Here is a 20281-nt window from a genome sequence, read left to right as displayed (position 1 = left end):
TCCTGACCCCTGAGCCACTTGGGCCTGGGCTGGAGCCACTGGACCAAAGATGTACACTACTTATTCCTGCAGGAGTGGGATAAAGTCAGGCATGAAATGAAGCCTTACTCTATAGGACAGAGCTATGAAATTTTATGCCAATTCACACTTCCATGTTTTTGTTTGTTTGTTTTTCTCTCAGAGAAATTTGTAACTCACTTTTTTCTTCCTTTTGGTTCTTAGGTAATTTATCTGTTTCTTACCTATCTTTCAGATCATTTCCATCTTGTAACTAATGATAACCAGGTGGTTATGAGTTGTTAATAAACGGGAACTGCGGTTCTTCTTCCAAAGTCTGCTTTCGGCTGAGCCTCAGGGAGACAGTTTGTTGTTTTTGAAAATTTGAGTTGGGACCAGATCTAAGTAGGATGGATACTTTTTGTTTTTTCAAGGCTGATTTATCCTGCTAATCTCTCTCTTCAGACTCTTGGTTTAATCCTTTGTTCCAAATGCCACATTGCACAATTACTTCAAATGCTGAGCCTCTGGATTTTTTTTTAAGTGATTTTCTTATCTGTGGACCAGAGTGGCAGAAAGTTTCTGGTCTGTGGACTGATACTATTGGGATCACCTGGGGATTTTTTTTTTTTTCTCTTCTTTTTAATGCTTCAGGTTCCATCTCCAGTGATTCTAATTCAGTTGGTCAAAAGAAGGACAAGGGTTCTACATTTTCAGAGTGGGAAAGTCTGTCCTTTATCCTGAAGGGGGACCGTGGGCTCTGGTAAACCCCTTCTCTCTCCTGCCTTCAGCACATGAAGCCACTACGTTGTGCAGACCAGTCAGAGGGTCTCAGAAGTACAGAAGTACTGGAGAAAGAGCGTGTAAGCGGGGGTGTCCTGCTCACTCCCCCCACCAACCCCACTGAGACCCCCCGTTAAGCCTGTGGACTGGACCACCACACTGTATGTCAAGTCCTCCTTTTCCATCCATTCTATTACCTGTGTCCTGGTCCAAGCTACCACCCTTCCTCACCTAAATTAGCCCTAAGGTGATGGCAGGAGGAGAGAGGGATGACAGAGGATGAGATGCTTGGATGGCATCACCAACCCAATGGGCGTGAGTCTGAGCAAGCTCCGGGAGTTGGTGATGGACAGGGAGGCCTGGCGTGCTGCAGTCCATGGGGTTGCAAAGAGCTGGACACAACTGAGCAACTGAACCGATCTTTTAGACTCGCTGCTGCTGCTAAGTCGCTTCAGTCATGTCCGACTCTGTGCGACCCCATAGACGGCAGCCCACCAGGCTCCCCCGTCCCTGGGATTCTCCAGGCAAGAACACTGGAGTGTGTTGCCATTTCCTTCTCCAATGCATGAAAGTGAAAAGTGAAAGTGAAGTCGTGTCTGACTCTTCGCGACCCCATGGACTGCAGCCCTCCAGGCTCCTCTGTCCATGGGATTTTCCGGGCGAGAGTACTGGAGTGGGGTGCCATTGCCTTCTCCGACCTGAACATTTCAACGCTTTTGTTTAAACTCCTTCTGTAACTTTCCTTCTTGCTTCAGTAAAATCCAAATGCCTTATTTAATCTTCCCAATCCTGACTCACTCTGGCCCCTGCCTCCCTCTCTCCTGTAATCTACCCGTGGCTGGTTCCTTCCTGTGTTCAGAGCTCACCTGCAGTGTCCTCTATCCCATCCCAGAGACCTTCTCTGGCCACCCCCGGAGAGAAACCACTCACCCCGCCACTCACTGTCACCATCGCAGCATCTTTCTTTCCTTGACAGAGCGGTTAGAAAATCTGCTCTTGTTCTTGTTTTTGTGTTTTAAGGCCCATTTCATCTTCTACAGTATAAACTCCCACCAGAGCAGGTACCCTGTCTCCTGATTTACTGCTGCATCCTGGCACCTAAACAGCAGGAACTTGGTAAATATTTGCAAAATAGTTGAATTTAAGCTGAACAGGGAAGGATGAGTGGAAGTGAGACAGCACCAGGGTGGAGCTGTTCCTCCTGCAGGGAAATTAGTGTTCTCTAAAGGCCAGAGGCAGGAAGACACTTAGTGTCTGTCAGAAACTGCAATAGTGTGTACAGAGGAAGGAGGAGAGAGGAGCTGAGGTGGGCAGGGACCTTACAGGCTGTGCTTGGCATGTTCTCAAAGAGCAGCAATGAGTCCTAGAAGGGCTTTAGGTGGGGGAGTAACAGCAGAATCCTGACAAAAATTTTCAAGAAAGGTTTGTCCTAAAGTTGCATCACACCCACTGTAGTAGGTTGAATGACCACCCGAGAATGTCAACTTGTAAATGTTCCCTTTCTTTATGGTCCCTTGCAAATGGACCATAAAGAAAGCTGAGCACCAAAGAATTGATGCTTTTGAACTGTGGTGTTGGAGGAAACTCTTGAGAGTCCCTTGGACTGTAAGGAGATCAAACCAGTCCATCCTAAAGGAAATCAGTCCTGAATATTCATTGGAAGGACTGGTGCTGAAGCTGAAACTCCAATACTTTGGCCACCTCATGTGAAGAACTGACTCCTTGGAAAAGACCCTGATGCTGGGAAAGATTGAAGGCAGGAGGAGAAGGGGACGACAGAGGATGAGATGGTTGGATGGCAACACCAACTTGATGGACATGAGTTTGAGCAAGCTCGGGGAGTTGGTGATGGACAGGGAAACCCAGCATGCTCCAGTCCACGGGGTCGCAAAGAGTCAGACGCCACTGAGCAACTGAACTGACTGACTGACTGAAATGTTCCCTAACTTAGAAAAAGCTTCTCTGCAGATATAATTAAGTGAAGGATCTTGAGATGAGGAGATTGTTTTGGATCATCCAGGCAAACCTGAAATGCTGTCACAAATACCAGCCTAAGAAGGAGGCAAAAGGTTTTGACACAGACACACTGAAGGGAAGTCCACGTGAAGATGTGGGCAGAGGTCTCCGTGATGCGGTCGTGAGCCGGGGAACACCTGGAGCCACCAGAAAGAGGAGGAAGCAAGGCCAAGGTTCTTTTCTAGAGCCTTCGAAGGGACTGTGGTGGCTCTGTAGCACCTTGATTTCAAGATTTCTTCCACTTTCTAAACTCTCAATTAAGAAGCCACGACCGTTTCAGGGTCCCACGTCACCGTGTTCTCAGAGACGGCAAAGCAGTGCATGCTGATCTGATTTTAACAAACAACTGGAAGACTTACAACATTGCCAGTCACGGTATCTTCACTGCAGTGGATCCACAGATACCCAAAACTATGAATCCATGTTGACCAAATCTACAGAGAGAATGTGTAGAATGCATTGTTTTGGGGCTTCCCAGGTGGCGCTAGTGGTAAGGAACCCGCCTGCCAATGCAGGAGACATAAGAGATGCAGGTTTGATCCCTAGGTCGAGAAGATTCCCTAGAGGAGGGCATGGTCATGTTGGCCCAATCTACGGAAAGAATGTGCAAAGTGCGTTGTTTAGGCCCCCGGGCAGGTGGTTGGTGATGGCTTCATTAACACCCTCAAGGAAGAATTGAAGAATTTATTGAAGACCATTGGGAACATCACTAGTGGACAGATCCAGAAGTGGTTCTCAACCAGGGGCTATGGCAACGTGTGGAGACATATTCTGGTCGTCACAACTAGGGAGATGCTACCAACATCTAGCAGGTAGAGAGCAGGGAGTCCACTAGCTCCTGGCCCTGAACAGCTCAGCTCATGTGGGAAAAAGGAAAGACCCAGATTCGCATCAGAAAGGAAAGATCTGGTGCCGCGAGGCACACGGCAGCCTTTCCTGCCTAGTATTCGGAAGCCTTCCTCTTTTTCTCTTTTCCCCAGGGCTGAAACTTGATGATGGTACAATGAGCGGGCTGGGACTACACGGAGAAGAACACTCAGGGGTGACAGACAAGAAGCAGGAACCTGGGCCTCCAGGCAGTCTCCTAGAGCACCAGATACACTCAGCTGTTATGCGGGAAAATTACTGTTTATTTGACTCTCAGGAGAAAAAAAGTATTTGGGGAAGAGAATCGCTCACACAGTTAAAACAGTAGATCTGAGTGGTGACTCCCGAGATGTCAGGACAGAGCATGCCAGCGCGAGAAAGCCTCCTCCAGATGTTACAGAAGGGTCAGCACCCAGCCATCAAGTGCTCCAGAGCTGATTCCTGTTAGTTTCACAGCCAGTAGCCACGCAACATCACGCAGGAACACGTGTGTGCCATTCTGAGCTGGGGGTTCTGAGGGTTGTGGTGGGCCAGTCTAGGTGCTGGGTTTAGACACACAGAGATATATTTTTAGAAGGTGCTTTAAAAAATCTCAGTTTCTGGGACTTTATTCTCCAGTGAAGCCACTCCAGCCGGCGCCTTTGCTTCCAGTCCAATCTGCTACAGATTTTATTTTTTTAAAAAAACTATGGTTTAGGGTGTTTCTGTCTCCACTGCTTTTATGCCAAGACCTGCTGCATTTGGAGCTTTGGAACGCTGGTTCCAAACCCCGCCGTCAGTAGGAATGGGAGTTTTCACTGCAGTGTCAGAACTGACTCTGAACCTAAGTGGTGCAGAAAAAAGAGAACGGGCCTCAGTTCTGAGCCTTCATCCCCACTGGGGAAATGCAGCAGACCGGCCCTTCCTGCAGGAGCCTACTTTTGTGGAATTTTTTGCTTGTTTGCTTTTTGCCTTGCTGTGAGGCTTTCAGGATCTTAGTTCCCCTACCAGGGACTGGACCTAAGCCCTGTGGAGTCCTAACCACCGGACCACCAGGGAGTTCCTAGGAACCAACATTTGAATTCTCCTAAAAGACTGCCCTAAAGTGTGAAAATCATTATTTTTCTATAGGAAGTAAACATGAGCTATCAGTCACACCAGGAATGGTCTTAAGCTCATCCACACAGAAAGCTGGAGGCCAAGCAGGATGATCAGAGCTTCAACAGCCAGAAGGCTGAGCCAGAAGGTGGTGAATACCCCAGGCACTGGAGGTACACCAGAAAGACGCTGGCCAGCCCCTCACCAAGACAGGAGGGGAGGATATTCATGAATTGAGGACAGCTTTGAATGGGTAACCGTGGTATTCTCAGATGGGTCATTCCAACCCAGAGCATCTGAACATATAAGAGGTACTTCTGTTGGACAGTTAGACAGCCAGAATTGGAGGTTTTCTCTTTTGGTCACTGAACTCATGCTATATTTGTCAAATGTCTCTAGAACTAAATGGGCTCCCTGACTTTCTGGCACGTAGCCACGGAGAGGAAGTAAAAGAATGTGAAAGTCACTCAGGCCTGTCCGACTCTTTGTGACCCCATGGACGGTATAGAATACTGGAGTGGGTAGCCGTTCCCTTCTCCAGGGGATCTTCCCGACCCAGGAGTAGAAGCGGGGTCTCCTGCATTGCAGGTGGATTCTTTACCACCTTAGCTATACTGTTCCGTTTGGAAGCTTTGTACCTTTGCCAAGTTAGCAGGGAGCCTGTTTGTTATCAGGATGGGCAAGAACACACAGAGCATCTACTGCTGGTAACAGATGCTTCTAGATGAACGTGCCCATCTCTTAAGTAGCTCAGGACAACTGAATTTAGAGTAGTGATAACTGAGAGGTCTCTGCCCGACAGTGATTTTATTCTGCTGGCTTTACAAAGAGATTAGAGGAGTAAAGAAATCTCGTGTTTAGAGGATATTCTCTAGCCAGCTTGCAGCATGTCATTAAGGCTGCCTCGGCATTGAAGGGACATCACCTTGTCCTTCAAGGTTTTCCAAAAGATACTATCAGGCTCTGTTGAATGCATGAACGTCTTGGCTGTGTGAGCTCAGGTGAGCTGCTGATGCTGGTGTTGGAGTTCTGGAATTGTTCCTGTTCTCTAGCACCTTTCATTACACATCAGCCTACACTTCCCAACTATTTCTGAGTTGGGGGAGAATCTGCTCTAATGGGGCGGGGGGGTGGTTCTCATGCCACTGGGAACAGGGCCGAAGGGTGTATTCCTTCTCCAATTTCCTCCCTCTGCATTCACATCCTGGCTGTCTAAATCTGGCCATCACAGAGCGCCTGTTTCATGAGTTGGGGTCCAGGGTGAAGGTGGGAAATGTCCTAACTTCTCTTTTACCAGATTATGAGAACATCTGTAAAGCTAACATCAGTACAGACCATATGGAGAATGGTACTCTCCCCCTCGCAGAGCTATGATTATAGGGACTTTCTGAAGCAGAGATTTAATCAGACTTTGCTTGCTTACTTGCTTGCTTGCTATGGGAGGTCCAGTCATAGAGACCCAGTTAATGTATTTCATCTGATTTTCTGTGTTTGGGAAAGGTGTGACCATCAGTGGCAAGAGAAATTACTGTCCTGAAGCTTCTTTCAAGTGGCTTACCTACAGCCCTTGAATCTCATCCGCCTCAAGAAGTGTCCCCACAGCCAAAGGAAATGCATCCCTCTTAATAGGAAGATGCCAAAAATATCAGAATGAAGTGATTGACTCCAAAGGCAAATGACCCCAGCAGAGAGGGGAGGGTGCTATTTGCTTCCTTGCCAGAGTCTGTGAAATGGCCTTCGTGAGAACAAATAAGGTTTTGTGCTTTACTGGCCATTTAGATCGTATTAGTCACAAGCTTTCTAAAGTGTGCTTTTAAGCTGACAGAGATTTTGGCATTCTCTCCAAAGTAACGAAGCATTTGTCCTTCTCCATGGCATCTTTCACCATCATAAAATACCATTTCCATTTAAAGTAATTAAAATCCTCACTGTAATGGGAAAGATGATTGGAGTCCTTTGTTGTTTTTGTTTTTTGTTTTTTCTCTAATTTATGGCTGTGCTGCTGGTGTCTTCACTGGTTTTAATTTGACCCTGGGTGGTGGCGGGGCCGGGGGTGCAGTTATCATTGTTGTGTGTCTGTTCTGTTACTCAACCCTAGCCTTTCAGGATGATGCTAATCTCCCTGTATGACTCAGAAGCTTCACTCTTATCCTGAAGGCAAGTGGCATGAGATTTGTAATTGTCTTTTGGACTCCATGATCTCTCAAACGATTATTTCCTATAATTCCATTTTTGAAAGAGAGTTCCTTGTTTCTTTTTTTTTTTTTTTCTGATGCAGTAAGCATCTTGATAGACTTGCTTGATAGACTTGATAATCTAAATTTAGTATTTAAATTTTAATTTAATGTTTATGACAATGAGTTGCTTGCCTTCATTCCCATTATCCACCACCACCCACTTGTCCATCTGCCCCGCCCATGGTCACTGTTAATTTTCCAGCCTTTACTCACAATGGAACAGGCCACCGCACCAGATCCTGGGGTTGCGAGGATCCAAGAGGCTGGGATTCCATTGCAGACCATTTAGCCCCTCAGAGTCTCACTTGCCTTATCTGTAAAATGAGAGGTTGGATCATTCTAGCAAATAGTAGTTATGAGTTCACACAGCCGGTAACAAGATGAGTAACAACGTGGGCCAGTATTTATTGAGCAGCTATTATGTGCTTTTAAATATGCCAGGACTAGGTGGTACCCCTGGTAGCTCAGTCAGTAAAGAATCTGCCTGCAGTGCAGGAGACCTGGGTTCGATCCCTGGGTCGGGAAGATTCCCTTGAGAAGGAAATGGCAACCCCCCCTAGTATTCTTGCCTGGAGAATCCCATGGACAGAGGAAACCTGGTGGGCTACAGTCCATGGGTTCGCAGGAGTCGGATACAGCTTAGCGACTAAACCACCACCAAGGGCGTTGGGGATGGGGAGGCAAATGAATAGATGAACCCTTTTGATAGATTAATAATATGGTGGAAAATGAGTTCAAGAGAAGCCATAGAAGCTGTAGAAGCGTGGCATGAGTCCACAGGGTTTTTTTCAGTACTCCAAAAATCAAATAGAACGCCTACATTAGCTCTGGTAAGACTGAGCCGCCTGACAAAAATACCCAGTTTCTTTCTGGTGGCTGGAAACATGTCAACTTAGTGTGGTAACAGCGGTTCTGTTATGCTGCTCCAGAACCCTAGCTGGTAGGTGGAGCCCAGAACTAGCAATTTCTGGCACCTGTGGCAAACAGCATGCGACAGACCCCAAAATCAACTTTTTAATTCACTTTGCGGCTCACAGATGGGTGTTATTACCAGTGTGCACCATCTGGTAACTTTCTATTTTAACCATTCATCCCTGCTAACTAGACGCCAGGCTTTTTTAAATTATTATTTTAAATTTATGTGACCTCTAAATGTTCATGACCTAGGGGAAAAAAATCCTAGTTATCCTGCCCTCCTTGTAGTCCTGGTTTTGATTTATAGTGAGAAATGTATTATTATTTTGTGCAATTTGTTTCATAAGCCAACATTTTTCAAATATGAGGCCCACAAAAGAAAAACTAGCCCTCACTGGTTAAAAGATTCTTGCCAGGTGGTCGGTGTTTCTGGTTCCAAAATCACATGTGTCCTCCACCAGGCCTGCAGAGCTCACCGCCTGGCATGGAGCGAACACTCAGTAGAAATGTCACTGGAAGCGTGCCAGTGGACAGGCAGCATTAGATCTGTCCAGTCTTGTTCCTCATGTGCTTCTGAGAGGCCAGACCAATGTCTGTAGGCTGGGACAGACTCCAAGGGGTGTTGTCAGTGGTGTGGACAGAGCCTTGAGCCAAGTGGATGTCCTTGTCACATGGTGCAAAGATCTGTTTTGTGAATTATGTGGCTTTCCCTGGTGGCTCAGACAGTAAAGAATCTGCCTGCAGTGGAGACCCAAGTTCGATTCCTGAGTCGGGGAGATCCCCTGGAAGGGAGGGCATGGCAACCCACTCCGTTATTCTTGCCTGGAAAATCCCATGGACAGAGGAGCCTAGTGGGCTACAGTGCATAGGGTTGCAAAGAGTTGACACAACTGAGTGACTAACACTTTACTCTCTTAAAGAATCATAGTGCCTGTATTTTTTTTTAAGTGTCTCTGTGTGTGCATATATATATTCTTTTTTTTTTTTTTTTTGGCTGTGCTGGGTCTGTTGCTGTTGCAACATGTGGGATTTAGTTCCCTGACCAGGGAGTGAGCCTGGGTACCCTGCATTGGGAGTGGGAAATCTTAGCCACTGAACCATGAAGGAAGTCCCTTGTTTTGTGAATTAAAACCTCGAGACGCACTCTCAGTCATTATTAATATGGTGGTTCTGATCGTATCTTCTGATATTGTTTCTTGCTTGTGTCTACCTTTTAATTTGTGCTGATATGTTCCTATGCACTCTTGTCTGTCTGTTTAAGAAATGGGAATCTCCTGCAGGGCCACCTGGCCAGGCCAGAGCAACCACTGGTGGTGATGGTTGAGGGCGGGTAGTTCTGGAACCAAATCCCCGTGAATACAGAGGGACAGCTGCATTTAGCTCGATGTCTGAGATGTCCACTGTGCCCTTTCTGGTCTTCGTCTTGGTTCTGTTGTCATAGACATGCTCTGAGCCGGCAGGAAGCACGTGTGACCAAGGAGGGCTGTATATTTCTGATTCCAAGTTTATTGTACATTTTGAATGGTACGCGCCGTGCCCCTCTACTGACGTGTGGCCTTTCTTCTTTCCCCAGAATGTCGAGTGGTGAAGTCCACTTCCTACACCAAAATAGCTTCGTCCTCCCGCAGGAGCACCACCAAGAGCCCAGGGCCTTCCCGACGCAGCAAATCCCCGGCATCCACCAGCTCAGGTAAGGCCGCGGAGGAGCCCGGATCGACTGCTTTGTGACGCATGCTGAGCAGAGGGTGTGTGAAAGCCCAGAGCGTGAGGTTTCAACAGAGTGCAGATTCCGGTTTATAATTTTAGAACATGGTAAGCTGGGGGAACAGATTTGCCAGAGTCTAGCATGTTGGCTGTAAGAAAAAACATCGGGTTCAGGAAAACTTAATGAAAGATTCGGAAAACCCAGACTTGCCCACAAATAGGAGTACGCTCCCGACTTGCATCATTTCTGCTCAAAAAAAAAAAAAGAAATACTTTTTAGGCTCAGGGCCCCTGACTCCAGGAACCTTCATTAAAGCTCCTGTTCCACTTGTGACTGGCTGGTGAGGAGGCTGCTGCTTGTGTGCGCTGAGTCTTGATCAGCACACTTTCGCTGTGGCCCCAGCACAGCCCTGGGGCCCCAGTAACTGCAGTGCCTCTGGGCCTGGCTCCTGTCTGTCCTGGGCTAGTGCTGGTGTTGGAGCAGGATGTGGACTCGCAGGATGAGCGCCTCAGCTCTGCCCTGTCCTTCTTTGGCCTTAAACTGACATGAATCAGTTTGTCTGTCTGTGTCTTAGGTAGAAGATCTAGTTCACGGTGGTAGGTAATTATTTACTAAGTGCTCTAAACTGTTGAATGTGAATTACTAAATGATACATACATCAGAGTGATCGTCACCTGATTTCACAAAGGCAGGCAGGGAAGCTCTTATAAATAGAGACCAAGACCTTTAGGGTCTATACGGAGGCCTTCTTACACTCAGCAGTGTGGTCCCAGAGGGATGTGAGAAGATCTCTAGGCTCGGGCTACAGGACCTCCCTCAAGCACGACTGCCCAGTGTGAATTACAGCCTCCCTGTTTAAAAGTGGAGACCCTGTAATCTTTTTTTTTTTTTCTGATTAAAACTGAAACTTCTGAAACGAGTCTTAGAAGGGACTCTTAGTTGGCTGGACCATGTGGTCCACCTTGGTTCTCTAAGAGGTGCTTTTCCCTGGGGGCTTTGCTGCATGCCACAGTCCATAGGGTTGCAAAGAGTCGGATACGACTGAAGCAACTTTGCACGCACACATGCACACTCTTCCCTAGCAGGTCCTCCAAGACCTTCTTCTCACTTTGTCCCCTCCCCACAGCATGGCTACAGCATCTCACAACACAGCTGGCCCTTGGGGTGGGGTGAGTGTGCCTCACCTATTTTTCGATGAACTCGGAGCTCCTCCCTTATTGTGTTGTAAGGTCACCTAGACTGGACAGAACACTGATGTCAGACTCTGTTAAAGAGTAAGGTGATGAGTTGGCTTAAAGCTCAACATTCAGAAAACTAAGATCATGGCATCTGGTCCCATCACTTCATGGGAAACAGATGGAGAAACAGTGGAAACAGTGTCAGACTTTATTTTCTGGGGCTCCAAAATCACTGCAGATGGTGACTGCAGCCATGAAATTAAAAGACGCTTACTTGTTGGAAGGAAAGTTATGACCAACCTAGATAGCATATTAAAAAGCAGAGACATTACTTTGCCAACAAAGGGCCATCTAGTCAAGGCTTTGGTTTTTCCAGCGGTCATGTATGGATGTGAGAGTTGGACTGTGAAGAAAGCTGAGCACCAAAGAATGGATCCTTTTGAACTGTGGTGTTGGAGAAGACTCTTGGGAGTCCCTTGGACTGCAAGGAGATCCAACCAGTCCATTCTGAAGGAGATCAGTCCTGGGTGTTCATTGGAAGGACTGATGCTGAAGCTGAAACTCCAATACTTTGGCCACCTCATGCGAAGAGTTAACTCATTGGAAAAGACCCTGATGCTGGGAGGGATTGGGGACAGGAGGAGAAGGGGACGACAGAGGATGAGATGGCTGGATGGCATCACCAACTCGATGGACATGAGTTTGAGTGGACTTCGGGAGTTGGTGATGGACAGGGAAGCCTGGCATGCTGTGATTCATTGGGTCTCAAAGAGTAGGACATGACCGAGCAACTGAACTGAACTGAAGGTGATGAGACTCAAAAGTTTAAAGTTCATGAGAGTCATTTGGGAACTTGGTATAGAGTTTGCCATTCTTACCCCCAAACTCTCTAGATTCTGACAAGGACAAAAGCCTGTTTTAACCAGTATTCTAGGCAGTTCTGATCGGGTGATCCTGGTCCCAGATTTAGGAGGACAGACAGGTAAGGAAGTGGTTTCCAGAGTATGGTTCCTGGGCCAGCAGCATCACCATCCCCTGAAATGGGGCCCAGCAGTCTGGGTTCTCACAAACCTTCCAGGTTATTCTGATATTCACCTAAGTTTAAGAACCCTTGGATTGTGGGTAACAAAAGAAGAGATAAACATGGGGAGTCACTGACTCTGGACCGTCAAGGTTGGAAGATGAGGCCTGCTCATCTTCATCTGCTGGCATAACAAAGATGACTTCCTTCCTGCCTCCCTGCTTGCCTCCGAGCAGCGGTGTCTGTCTTTAACCCTCGTAACCCGGCACTGTGAAGTGTAGCAGTGCGCAGAGGAGAGTGGCTGGTGCCAGTCTCCTTTTCTGCTTCCTCATAATGACCTGCTGTCAGAGAGCCAGTCCCCCAGGCGAAGAGAGAATTTATGTCTGAAGATCACCTCTTCTCTGGAAATTGATACTGGAGAAAGGCTCTCCCTTCTGGGGAGATGCCACCTACCTGCAGATGTAGACTCCAAGAATGGTTGGGTGATGACAGAAAAGCTGCTGGTTAAAGCTCCGCTCGGGGGCGGGAGCTTGTTATTAACCAACTGATAGGTTACAGTGGAGCCCTTTGGAGGATGATCAATCTTGACCAAAGAGCAGTCCTCATTTTTTCCAGTCAGACCCACCTGGGCTGTAGGATGAAGTCCCACAGAGCAGGAAGGAAGAAGAGGTGACGGGCCTAGCCAGCCTGTTTTCCCTAAAATCGTGGCTGTTTAGTACAATCGTGAAAAGCTGTGAAGGAGAAACAGGCCTCACATTAGTTGGAACGTTATCAATACCACCAAAAAAAAGTGTATATTAAAAAACAGTATTTGTGCCCTATCCAACCCACTTTGATACTGCACAAATTTACTTAATCTTTCCTCTCTCCTTCCTCTTAGTATACACCATGGGGTATGGGACTTCCCTGGTGGTTCAGTGATTAAGACTCTGTGCCTCTATTGCAGGAGTCTTGGGTTCAATCCCTGGTTAGCAAAGTAAGATCCCACATGTAGTGGGGCGAGACCAAAAAATCAAAAATTCAAAAAGTACTTAAAAAATATCAGGTGTGGTTGAGGAAGAAGTATCTAATAATGAGAATGAGAGATTAGCTGAAATCGTACATCTCTTAATATCATAGATATTTTAAGGGAATCAACATGCACTTATTGCTATTAACTTTTTGTTATTACCTTTGGAGGTGGTGTCTTTTAAGAGCTGTAGCCAGTTAGAAGCTCTTAGGCTTGGGCAAGAATTTCTTTCTCTCTGCTTCTTGTCTCCATAGGTCACAGAAGGTAGTGGGCAGGTCAGAGGAGTGCGTGTCTAAGGACCGGCTCCTGACACCAGGAGCAGTTACTGTCTGCAGCTCAGGTTTCCACTACAGATGCAGAAGTGTCTTCATGCTTCTGTCTGTCTAATCATGGCAGCCGGGACTAAACAGGGGCCTCTCATTGGTAATATAGGGCTAAAAGAAAAAAAAAGGAAGAGAGAATTTTTTCAACTCAGAAAAAAATAAGCTTGTAAATAATGAAGAACCTACTTTATTTCAAAAAAGGAATCTAAAATTTCAGTTAAGAAAAAAAAAAGAACCATCACTCTAATCTTAAAAAGATAATTATGAATACAGGAAATTGTTTCACTTTGGAATTAACTGGTCACAGACTCACTATTCAGCATCTCTTAAGATTATATAAATCTTATAAATGTATTTAATTATGATCTTATAAATAAAGATGACTATATCATTTACCAAAAGTAATTCTGGAAACTCAAAAACGGAGATAGGCAAATGTATTAGATGTATTTGAATTTGTCACTGCCAACGTTTGGAACCATTCTCTTTAGAAGTTTAAAATGCATAGGGTACATTACCTCAAAATTGATAGGTTGCTTCGAACAAGCATTTCTATTTTCTGCTGTTTCTCTGAATCCCTTTTCCACCAGTTAAAACCTGGTTGATTTGACCAGAAATCACCTGGAATATGTGATAGGTACACCATGCCAGGGAATTATCATTTCTATTCAGAAAGCATAATCCAATCCATCCTAAAATCAATGTATTCTTGAAAAATTAACACTTCATTCAAAGTATCTTTAAACTTATAGGTCAAAAGTAATTAAAAAGTACATATCACATTTTAATATAAGCCTTTTATGCATATAGTTTTCAACTCCCTGCTTTTTGATTTAGAAGATATGCCATGCAATCATTTCCTGGTTATATAAGAGCTTATAATATGTGATGACTGTCTCTTGATTCTGACTTGCTACCAAATCTTCCCACCTTCCTCTGGATGATTCTTATTTGAGAGGATTTATAGAGCAGCAACACCCAGTCGCAAATGCATGGCTTGCCTCAGGGACCCCTTTTCCCAGGACCTAAGCCCAGGGTTTAGAAGGTTCAGTGGTGTCTCCATGTCTTTTGAGGGCAGGTGTTCTTGCTGGATGTCAGGGGATCAGCTGCCTTGGTCCCCTCCACTGAACTAGCCTGAGACTCCTGCCTCTACTCAAGTTTCTCTTGAAAATGTGGAAGGGAGCAGTGAATTTTCTCTGTATTGACTGCATCTGAACTTTCTTAAAATAGCCTGTATATTGTTTTTCATAAATTATAGGACTGGAATGTGAATAACTTCCCTTTCATACTCCTGGAACATTGACGTCCCCCACAGCCCCCTTCCACCATGAACCTGACTTTGTAACATTGAGGAAGTTTTGTTTTTCCTCCTTACACATTCACCTTAAGTTTGAACTGGTTTCTCCTTCAGTTTTAAAATTTCTGCTTCCAGTATTCACCTTCCTGCCTGACACAGAGATTGGAGCATTGCATGAAGTTGAGATTTGTAGGTCCCCATGCTATCTGTCGGAGAAGGCAATGGCAACCCACTCCAGTACTCTTGCCTGGAAAATCCCATGGACAGAGGAGCCTGGTAGGCTGCAGTCCATGGGGTCGCTAAGAGTCGGACATGACTGAGTGACTTCATTTTCACTTTTCACTTCCATGCATTGGAGAAGGAAATGGCAACCCGCTCCAGTTTCTTGCCTGGAGAATCCCAGGGACAGGGGAGCCTCGTGGGCTGCCGTCTATGGGGTCACACAGAGTCGGACACGACTGAAGCAACTTAGTAGTAGTAGTATGCTATCTGTGATTGCTTTGTTGACTTTGCATTTACTTTTAAGAAGTTTTTTAATGATCTCTTTACCACTTTTAGAAGTATTTATTTATCTATAGCCGCACTGGGTCTTTGTTGCTGTGTGAGGGTTTTCTCTAGTTGTGGGGGGTGAGGGGGCCTTCTCTCTGCTGCATTGTGCAGGCTTCTCTCTTGTTGCAGAAAAGGGACTCTAGGCGCGCAGGCTTCAATAGTTGCAATTCACTGGCTTAGTTGCTCTGTGGCATGTGGGATCTTTCTGGACCAGGGATCAAACTCATGTCTCCTGCATTGGTAGGCTGATTCTTAACCACTGGACCACCAAGGAAGACCTGGGCTTTACATTTAAATGAAACATCAGAGTTAACATAGAACTTTAATCTCTTTATTTTCCTCTCCCAACAACAAGCAAGACAAGACATTATTCTTTGTTATATAATATATAATCTATCTTTTAAATGAGGAAGCAGGGCCAGGGCTGGGGGAACTGCTTGGCCCAGAGTCACAGGGCTAATGTGTCTGCTCAGAACAGGCAACTGGGGCTTCCAGTGCTCTGGACACAGCAGGCTGGCCATTCTTGATAACTGTTTCTTCACCTCTGCTTATTAAAATTTTGATCTTCAGGAAATAACTGATGCAGTACCTAGTTTAAGATTGAGATTTATAACATCATAACCCTTTGTAATAGAAGCCTAAGTGTTAGTCCCAGGCAGGGGCATTCCAGGGGGTAAAATGATTCACTCCAACTTCATGATGGTTGCCAGTAGTAGACAGAAACTTTCTTTTGTAAGTCAAATGTTAGAACAAGAATGAGACTCCTCAGTAAATCTTTTCTTTGTTCCTTACTCATTCCTCTTCTTGAGACTAGGAGAAGTTAGAGGTGATTTATTAATGTAAGGTGTTCATTTACACATTCAGAAATATCAAGTTCAACCCTGCTAGTGTCGAGCACTTGCTAGACACTAATAATGCAGAGATGAAAGAAATAGCCCCTCCGGTCAAGAAGCACACAGGTTAAGCCCCCTAAATAATTTACACATAGAGTAATTCACAGAGCTGTTGAATTATTATTAGTCTCCATAACAGAAAGGGTCCAAAGAAGGCAAACTGGAGCTGGAGGAAGAAGGAACCAGAAGTCTAAACAAGAATAAGAAGTCCCCAGACAATGGTGTGCTGAAACACTGAATGAGGTATCATTAAGAAATGGGGTAAACTTCTCCAGTAGTCCAGGGGTTAAGAATCGCCTGCCGGTGCAAGGGACATGGGTTCAATCCCTGATCCAGAAAGACCCCACATGCTTCAGGGCAACTAAACCCATGAGCCGCAACTGCTGAGCCCTATCGTTGTGCCCTATAGCCCGATAGGTCTGTGCACTCCAGACCCTGAGCTGCACAACAAGAAAAGCCACTGCAGCAAGAAGCCGGCATACCAGAGAAAAAGCCGAGCACCGCCGCCAGAGTAGCCCCTACTAGCCCCAACTAGAGAAGGTCGGTGTGCAGCAGTGAAGACCTGGCACAGCCAAACATTAATTAATTAAAAAAAGAAATGGCAAAAACTGGTTTTAGTTACTTCTTAAAGAAACAGAAATATGTAAGAGCATCATAAAGAGAGTTTTGTGTGGATTGAAGTTTTATTCATGTGTCTCTTTGGAACATAGACATCTCACAACATGTGTAAGTTTAAAGGTGAATTTCTCGTCAACAAATTCCTTTATCTGCACGGGGAAATTATAACAAAGTCTGTCTCCAAATAAGAGTATTTTATGCATTCATTCAATTTCAGTAAGAATGGATAAGCTTTCGTTTTATTTTGTTTTCTTAATGTTAAAAGTAGAAGAAAGCTATGTTTACCTATCTTGAATCATCATTGCGGCAGTCCTCCTTAAAAACTTAGAGATTTCAAACTTTTGGCCTCTTAGATCTCTTATAAGAACTTTGAGAAGTTTGTTTGTTTTAGAGTTTTATTCCCAGTTAGGTGGATGGCCATTTTTCTTTCTTATATAGTGACTGCCTCTGTTTAGAAGCCATAACAAACATAACTGAGTCCCCAGTGGATGCTTATGCTCATCAATTCAAGCATAAACTGATGCACTTTCTTGCCCTCCAGAAGCTTATAGTCTAAGACATTCATTCATTCAGTATGCATTGAAACCCGCCAGGGACCAGTGATGTGAGAGATGCAAGAGTGAACATTTAAAAGAAGGAAAAGCTAGATGCCTTAGTTGATGACCTTCTACCACGATGGAAGCATTATCTTATATTTCTCAGGCTTAAAACTCACTTTAATGTGACTTTGGAAATCCTCAAGTCTTTTTTATTTATACTAGTCAAATTTTACTTTTTTATAGTTATATAAAATATTTTATGCAACATATGCAGATAAGGATCAAAGCTGGGGAAGCAAAGAGAATTTTAATCAGCATACTGGTCCAATTTGTCAATTTTTAAAACTTATAGCAAGCACCATCAAAGGCAGATGGCTAGCTATTAATTTTTAGCTGTCTTTTTCCTTTAGTGCAGAGATTTCAGACATATACATTCTACAGAGGATCTTTTCTGCTTTGGCATTCCAAGAGAATTGTTGAAAACAAAATGCAGCAAGCAAATCCAGAGGGCTGATGACTCATTCCCTGTGTTTTTAGAATTTTCTATTGCCTATACAGCTGAATCCCCCTTCCATTCTCCTTCCCTGCACTTATCAACCACTGCCCACCCACCCCCCACCCCCCACACCGCCCTGCTCAGCAGGTAAGTATTTCCAAAGATACTCCTTGAAACTTTGAACCATTATCTTGACACACTGTCTGTGGGGGCAGCACCCTATGGCAACTGCTTTAATAAATCCTCACCACTACTGCTCCACGTTAATTAAATATAACCAGGACAGCAACTGTGTTCCAGGCATGTATTAGGTTGTAGGGATACAAATGTGATTAAACCGCAATTCTTATCTTCAAGTTGGGAGACAAACACATATGCTACTTTACTATAATAGTGTAGTAAGTGCCACGGGGCTACATCTCATTAATAGGGTCAGACAAAAGGACTTATAAACTGGGACTTGAAGGATCTTGCCGGGATAAGAAGAGCCCAGAGGGCATCAGCACCTGAGAAAACAGTGAGAGTTAAGGCACAAAAGCATGGAAACATACGGCACGTTTAGGGAGCAGTTGCTAGTCCAGTAGAAATGGATGATAAAATTCTAGGAGAGGAGAAGATGGTGGTAGCCCAGTTGGTTATGCTGAGATTGCACCAGGCACTATGCCATGAGAACAGTGTTGTGTGTATTAGGGGGTAAAAGGTGACTTTTAGTAAGGCCATGATTAGTTATTTACCTGAATTTATATACAATGGCACAGGGGTAGAAAGGATGGCTACACAGAAAGGACCGAGGGCCAGAAAGGCTCTGTGAAGCCACCTGGGAAAGAACTGTTAGGACAGAATTTAAACAGTTTTTAAAATGGGGGACAGGCCTTCCCTGGTGGTCCAGTGGTTAGGCCTTTGCCTTCCAATGTTCAGAGGGTGCAGGTTCGGTCCCTGGTTGGGGACCTGAGATCCCACATGTCTTGTGGCCATAAAGCAAAACATAGAAGCAATATTGTAACAAATTCAATAAAAGTTTTTAAGAATGGTTTACATTAAAAAAAATCTTATAAAATAAAATGTGGGAAACTTCAAAAGGGAAATGAAACTAAGAATTTAACTGGATGTGAGGCCAGACAAAGAGAAGGGGATCAGAGGTGATTTGCCCATTGATGAAGGATGGGTCCTATTGTAGCCACGTCCACGTGAGATGTTCCAGAACCATCAGTAGGCAGGTAGGAAGGAACGGTGTGGAAGTCAGATTTGAGCTTTCTGTGTATGTACTGGGGAGACACTGACATACAGTAGTGATTTAAATAATAGAAATGTAAAATGCATCTCCCCTCAACCCAAGGAGAGATTGGAACTGCAGGAACATGTGCAGTTATAAGGGTACATCAGAGGACATGAAAGTCAGAAAGAAGAAAGAGAAAAACAAGTACCTTATATTAATGCATACATGTGGAATCTAGAAAAATGGTAGAGATGAACCTATTTCCAGGGCAGGAGCAGAGACGCAGACTTGAAGAACAGACTCGTGGGCACCGGGCTCGGGGGAGAAGGGAGGGTGGGATGAATTGAGAAAGTACCATTGACATATATATACACTCACACGTGCAAAATAGCTAGCTGGTGGGAAGCTGCTGCATTGCACAGGGAGCCCAGCTCGGTGCTCTGTGATAACCTAGAGGGGTGGGATGGGGGGTGGGAGGGAGGCTCACGAGGGAGGGGGCATATGCACACACACAGCTGACTCATGCTGGTGCACCGCAGAAACGAACGCAATACTGTAAACCAGCTATCCTTCGATTTTAAAAAAAGCACATTAGAAAAGGCGAGAAGGCACAGTGAGTGCGCAGAACGGAAGTCAGAGGGGGCAGAAAGTTTCAAGGTGGAGGAAGAGGCCAGAAATGTTAACATGAGGGCAGGTAGAGTTGAGGACTGAAGGGAACGCAGGATTTGGCGGTAAGGACACCACTGGTGACCTGTGGAAAGTCCCTTTCAGCGGGCACTTTGTCCCGGGGGTCATTCCGGGACTGCCCCCGGGGGCGGACGCCCGGGCTTTACTCCAAGGGGAGGCCGCCCCGCAGTACCTGGTAGGGTGGGGACCAAGCACCCAGAGCCCTTCACCACGCTGATCCCTGGTGGTGCCTTTAATCACCTCATTCCTTCAGAATGACCAGCCTCTTCTGCGGTCCCCGCTGACACATGTTCATCATTTTGAATCAGCATTCCAGATGACGCTGTCCGTGAAAGTCCAGATCTCTTTCCTTTCACCTTGAAAGCATCTTCGGCTCCTTTTCTCCTCTTCGTCCACCTTCGGTTTGTCACCAGGGTTCTCGGCCCCTGCTTTGCTGTCCTAGGACTGATTTCTCGCAGCTGCAGGAGCAGCACCGGCCCCCTCCCTGCCTCTGACCTCTGCTCCTCACCTCTGTCCTGGCCGCTGATGTTAGACGTGTTCCGGTTACTTCTGTGTGTGTGTGTGTGTGTGTGTGAAGTCGCTTCAGTCGTGTCCGACTCTTTGCAACGCTATGGACTGCAGCCCGCCATGCTCCTCTGTCCATGGGATTCTCCAGGCAAGAATTCTGGAGTGGGTTGCCATGCCCTCCTCCAGGGGATCTTCCCGAGCCAGGGATCAGACCTCCACTTGCTTACATCTCCTGCACTGGCAGACGGGTTCCTTACCACTGGCACCACCTGGGAAGCCTGTTGCCATTACTTACCGTCTGCTAAATCAATTCTGAACTCTTTATTCTAGGATGAAGAACTGTCTTGGGTT

The 20281-nt window shown here is 45.6% G+C and overlaps 1 protein-coding gene across 3 annotated transcripts in view; it reads left to right on the top strand.

The window, feature by feature from the left end:
- The window catches only part of DCLK1 (doublecortin like kinase 1), a 348678-nt gene that overhangs the window by 240924 nt on the left and 87473 nt on the right, over positions 1–20281 (top strand). For all 3 annotated transcript variants that reach the window (XM_006057528.4, XM_006057526.4, XM_025262913.3), the window contains exon 5: positions 9466–9582. In XM_006057528.4, coding sequence (XP_006057590.1) covers positions 9466–9582 — 117 coding nt within the window. The remainder of the gene's footprint in view (positions 1–9465; positions 9583–20281) is intronic.

Source organism: Bubalus bubalis, chromosome 13 (genome assembly GCF_019923935.1).
Source record: "Bubalus bubalis isolate 160015118507 breed Murrah chromosome 13, NDDB_SH_1, whole genome shotgun sequence".
NCBI classification, from domain to species: domain Eukaryota; kingdom Metazoa; phylum Chordata; class Mammalia; order Artiodactyla; family Bovidae; genus Bubalus; species Bubalus bubalis.
This window is presented reverse-complemented; position numbering and strand designations above follow the sequence as displayed.